Source organism: Cicer arietinum, chromosome 7 (assembly GCF_000331145.2).
Source record: "Cicer arietinum cultivar CDC Frontier isolate Library 1 chromosome 7, Cicar.CDCFrontier_v2.0, whole genome shotgun sequence".
Lineage (NCBI taxonomy): Eukaryota > Viridiplantae > Streptophyta > Magnoliopsida > Fabales > Fabaceae > Cicer > Cicer arietinum.
The window spans coordinates 53,884,771-53,890,592 of record NC_021166.2 but is presented as its reverse complement, the minus strand read 5'-3'; the positions used below and the strand labels follow the sequence as shown (position 1 = coordinate 53,890,592).

General features: G+C 34.3%; 2 protein-coding genes across 2 annotated transcripts; both read right to left on the bottom strand.

The window, feature by feature from the left end:
* Positions 1-983: 983 nt before the first annotated feature.
* Positions 984-1,836, bottom strand: LOC101494115 (uncharacterized). Its single transcript, XM_012718703.1, has 3 exons — positions 1,810-1,836; positions 1,370-1,482; positions 984-1,323 (listed from the first exon to the last, which is right to left on the bottom strand). The coding sequence occupies exons 1-3, from the start codon at positions 1,834-1,836 to the stop codon at positions 984-986; spliced, it is 480 nt and encodes a 159-aa protein (XP_012574157.1).
* A 1,235-nt stretch (positions 1,837-3,071) lies between these two features.
* Positions 3,072-5,822, bottom strand: LOC101512901 (large ribosomal subunit protein uL18). The gene is made up of 9 exons (XM_004510666.4): positions 5,685-5,822; positions 5,356-5,425; positions 5,129-5,220; positions 4,650-4,776; positions 4,468-4,547; positions 4,226-4,342; positions 4,004-4,138; positions 3,740-3,909; positions 3,072-3,369 (listed from the first exon to the last, which is right to left on the bottom strand). The coding sequence occupies exons 1-9, from the start codon at positions 5,685-5,687 to the stop codon at positions 3,258-3,260; spliced, it is 906 nt and encodes a 301-aa protein (XP_004510723.1). The 5' UTR covers positions 5,688-5,822; the 3' UTR covers positions 3,072-3,257.

The window sequence follows — 5,822 nt, the reverse complement described above, 5'->3', positions numbered from 1 at the left end:
AAAACTGAAAATTTTGCATAACCAAACATGGCCTATTTTTATAATAGAAAAACTAAAGAGTTGGTGAGTATTACTCCTATATTCTCAAAGAATACATATAACTTTCAATATATAAGCTATATTATGGCTCAATTCCCTATTTTATTAGTATTCAAAATGCTTTTTTATATATATAATTTAGTTATTTCGACCTCTAAGCAGACTCCGCTATTTGACTGCAACACAATCCGCTATTTTCCGCAATCCGCTTTTGATAACAATGATATGTGTACAAGATGACCAACTTGAGAAAAACATGAGAAAATTAATATGGATTGCCCTCAGATAGAGAATCAAGACAAGGTGTTATGGAATAACTTGGTTTAAACTTAGCATCAAACAGATCATGAAAGTTTAGATTGTAACAGTATAAATCTTTTTCAGCAGTGCAGGAAATTCTGCACTGTCATATTTCATACAAGAAAATACGGAGAAAAAGACTCAACAAAAACTCGAAGATCAGTTGAAAAACATAAAATCGAGGGAATTCAATGTAGATAGATATCATTAATATAATTGAAACATAAACCAGAGCAATATACAAATAAAAATAGATTGAAAGCATAAACAAAATTACAAACGGTCCTTCTCCTATACCTGATCATAATCAATAAAATATGGCCAATTGGCAATCGAATTTGTAAATAAATAACTTCATAACATTCATCTTGGTATAAAATCCTAAATCTAATAACAATACTCGTGAATCTCTTGGTTGAAAACTTAGAGATGACTACAAAAATAATTAATTATTCATTTCCTCCAAAAGAAATAAGGTTTTCCTAACAAATTACAATCTGCAACAAAATTGACCCTTAATTTCCTTTAACCTTAATTTCCTCAATCCTTTGGGTACTTAAATCAAAACCAAGCTGTTGGCTTATCTTCTTTTAAGTAGAATATACCGCTCTTTAATCCTACCCTGATAGGATGCATAATGCTAGTTATTCCTTAACACCTAATTCACCCAAAAACCATATGTGACAATAAGCAGTCAAGAGAACAGTACAAATAAAAGCAACATACCCATTTAACACCACCAAGCGTCTATTCAACCTTTCCCATTTTTTGTCCGAGATAGAGGGTGTTCTTTCAAAGGATCTCTCTTTGCTAAAGTCAAACGAGACTAAGGTTGTTGCAGAAAATATCTCATTCCTAAAGTCAAAAGACACCATATCACACTGAAACCCCAACCAATGGCAGAATTCATTCAAGTTCACCTCGCATGTACTAGGATAAGCAGCAGACACATCAACGCCATCCAATTTCTTCCAAGAGTTACTTCTGAGTATAAATCTCCCAGGAAGGGTCATTCACATTTAGTGGATACCCCTCCCAGAAAATGACATCATCATGATCCAAATCCACATCCATCTCCAAAATAGGGCTATCCTTATCAGGTAAATCTTCACTGAATACGGGGTATTCAGCAATCAGAATCACCTTAGAGTCATATGTAAACACATTCATAACCAAATGCCAAAGAAGGAGCCCCAAACTCAATGTTTTCATATGGTTGATGGCTATGAGGAAGTTGCTTAAATTCCCCAGTAGCTGGATTCCACAATACAATGATTGAAAGACATTTTGATAGAGACAAATAGTGCAATTAACACTAACGGAACACAAAACGCGTTCATGAAATTAGGATTTTGGAACAAAAACAGACCATGATTTTTTAGCACAAGTGAATCGTTTGAGTGATTTAATAGGTAATTTGGAGAGAATAGAGAAAGCAATGTCGTCGTGCATATGAGAAGTAGTACATACCTGCTTATTTGTTGTTGCGGAAGCCATTAATTGAAATATATCTATCTTTCTCTCTCAATGGAAACCAAAACAGAGTAGCAGTGAAGTGAGTGAGCACAACACAAAGCGAAGGGATTGGGAAGAACACAAAGATGTTCTCAATGCTTAAGGGGGATGAAGTATTATAATTATGGTCTCAATGCTTTAATTAAATACATTTAAAAATAGTTTTTTTTTATATACAATTAAAAATAGTTAAAAATTGGATTTTTGTAAATAAATTTGATTTTTTACACAGCTTCCAATTAAATCATTTAATGTATGTGTTTCTATAGATAATTTAATGAACTCGGTCCTTTAACAGCTTCCAAGGACTTGGGCCACTATGGAAGAAAGTTTTGGTCACGTAGATGCTATGGTATGTGTCAAACCATTTATCAATAAGTTTTTAATGTATTCCCTTCATCTTCACCCATTTCCTACCATGTTTGACAGAACAAAATTGTAGTAGGTGGATGTTAATTGGAATGAAAATGGTGTTTAAAGTGCAAAAGAATTGGAGACAATGGAATTAGAAGAACTATAACTACCATGGAAAGATACCTTTTTATGTTTGGTTATTGTGATAATTATTGCTCTGTATAAGATGAGGAATTCAAAATATATTACAGGCAGATTTTTGGATAAGACTTGTTGCATGATCTTGAATGTGACAAAATTTGAGAAGTAATACAATCTGAAGAAATTAATAGGTATGAACTTACAGTGATCCACTCCAGCAGGTGGTTGATAATGAAATGTCTTGGGTGAACAACCCTTAATAAAATGTGTGCTTATTAATCCGATTATTCAAAATTACATTTTTGTTCGTCTTCCATGGAAGCCCAATTTGACGGGACACGATGGATGGAAGCATTGGGTAAGCAATTTCATAGCAATACCGAAGTCAGTTAAGATCGGGAGGCATACAAGAACCGATCAGGCCAACGAATCCAGCAATGAAATGAATCTAATTCAGTCCAACAAATTAGTGCCAAAAAATAAAGGATTTGATCTGGATTAAGAGACGGTTTAGCATCCAAAATTTGATCCAATAGAATATTGAGACCAAACCCGTACACCCCTAGTTAAAATAGCGCTTCTATATTAGTTGAAATATTTGATAAATATTCAACTTATTGTTTAGCTATCGACAAATAGAAAAGGCGATACCAAACAAATTAGAAGCCGACTGATGCATAGTAGTAGTAGTAGTAGTAAGGAACTTTTATGCAACGGAAAAATAAGTAAAATAACATTAACGCTTAGTCAAATATTGAACCAGAAAAAGGCCAACATAACTTATCCAAAATTTTAACCTGAAAATTAAATAGTACAGGCGACAAAAATTCTCACGAAAACGTTTATCTAAATGGAAATTATAAAAAGATCTAGATAGTCCATCACTTGGGCTGCAAACACAAAGCTTTTCACTCATCATCCTCATCCTCATCCTCGTCATCAACAGCAGCGTTAAGTGCTTGCAAACGTGCAATCAACTTAGCTTTCCTCTCCTCATAGGTAAGCTTCTTCAGATTAAACCTACACAAGATAAAAAAACAAAGGTATTTTCAAACAAACATGTAAAGATAAGGTTAAGTTACAAATCAAATTTATGAGGCAAGAAGAGGGGGACAATGTGAAAGTAACAAAATCCCATGTTTGGAAGATTTTAACCAAGATGTTTACAGCTCTAAAGGACAATGTTTTCACCATCAAAATCCAGATTAAAATAGTTGAGGAAAAAACACTAGACCAAATTAACAAAGACATTCCTTCATTTTAAGGCTAATTTTTTCTACTCTCACCAATTCCCCTACACTTAAAATCTTCTGAACATAAGACACATTCCTTCAAAATATTACCGGATTAATCAAGAAGCAAGATACATAAACATATGCATGAGACTTACCTCTTGTGCTCTTTACGGGGTGGCTTCTCTGATTTCTTAATAGAAGGATCAGCACGAATGGCAGCATGAACCTTCTTGTACAGCTCTTCGAGTCCATCAGCTTCAATTCCTTTCTTAATATATTCACTGAAATGTGTCTGGTATTTCTCTGGTTCATCCTCGATCAAAGTCTGCAAAAAAATTCAAAAATGTTATGTTAAACACTAATATTAGAAAACTACATTCCTTAAACAAAAAAATAACAAAAAGGTAGGAAAATCATGCCTTCATGTAGGCAGAAACATGTCCACCAAAGATATATTTGCGGTGAACTTCAGCATCAAGCTCTTTCTTTTCCTTGTCGAAACCAGCAAACCTTTTGTCACTGTGAGGAATATCCAAACCACCATCTAGAGCTCCCTGCAAAACATCACAGTAATACATTTCAACCATTGACCAAACCTAGGTGAAAACAATAACTGTGAATATTGCAATCTAATGGAGTACCTTCAGGGCACCAAAGACACGGTTTCCAGTTGTGGTCTTAACAAGACCAACATCAAGGAGAGCACGGAATGGCCTCCTGGTGTCAGCAGGCTCCACTGAAAAATCCTCTCCAGATGCCTGTTATAAAAGATACAGCTAATTAGTTTACAAACAACAATAAGATAGGGCTAATTAGTTTACAAACTACACTTTCAGAATGTAGGCATGCGAGCACACACGCAGAGTAGAAAATTCACGCATACCTCAACATTGCCTTCATACTCTTCGTCCATCTCAAGTGTTTTGAGAACCCGACGGGCCAAGAGGAGTCCAGTGCAGTAAGCTGGTAACATTATAACATATATTCAACAACAAGACAGTATATAAGAAATATAGACACAAGTATTGATGGGAAACGAGGGATATGTTTGTCAAAAACAAATACCTGCAGCATAATTTGTAAGGCCTACTTCAAGACCAAAGTGGGGGAGTTCATGTGAATATGCTGCGGCAAGAACAATATCACCAGCAATGCTAGCAGATACTATTTGTGCAATAATATCCTTGTTGGTCTAACAATGAGTTGAAGGTTAAGAATCACAGATAAACACAAACAACAAAAACCATTATCTATTATTTACATGATATCTACGAGTGAGTAGGTTCAAATGCTTATAACATGCTCGTGAAAAAGGGAGAAGGTGGTTTAAAGGGAGGAACATATGATTTGGAGAGATGACAGGTTAGTGATTCAACTCCACCACTATCATTAGCGATATAAACCACCATCAACAAAATAATAAAAGCCAAATATATTTTTAATCAAATAAAAGCTAAATCAAATGTAGAAAAATAATATAAAAAGAACACGTAAAATACTAGTGCATAAGTAAAAATCATAACACTAAGTTAACATTAGGATACAAATCGAACAACGAATCTGTACTTTGGGGTGTTGTATTTGTTCTTATCCTGGTTAATCAACCGAATCCGAGCACGGTAATCAGTCTTACCCTCTGCAGATTATTCAGTAAATAACTCATAAGCATTGGCATATAAACATAAACATGTCAACCTAAACCAAAAAAAATTCAGGCATAATTAAAAATATCAAAAAAGTATAAAAAAAAAAGGCAATCAACTGTAAATACCTCTCCTTCTCTTGAACTTGACTTGGTACCTCTTGAAGTAAGCCTTCGACTTTTGAGCCTTAACATAAACCTAATTTTAATTGCACAAAAAAAACCGAAATATGATGTTACACATAGTCTCTAGAGATACAGTAGAATTTCACAGCAGAATGAATGATTATTAGTAATAAAAAAATCGAACAATCAAAACTGAATGTAGTATATAAAATTTCAAAATCAATTACGAAAAACAGATTATTGAGATTGTTGATTTCTTTGATACAGATCAACGAAATTAACATGAAAAATGGTGAGAATAAGTGGAAAGGAGAGGGAATAGAGAAACTCACCATTGTTTGAGATGCTCGGATCTCTTTCCGCAAGAGTGATGGAAGAGTGAGAGCGAATTAGGGTTAGGCGAGGTTTTGCTTATAAGGATTGATTTACATGGATCGGGTCAAAAAATGGAATGGGTTGGTTTGGTGGGG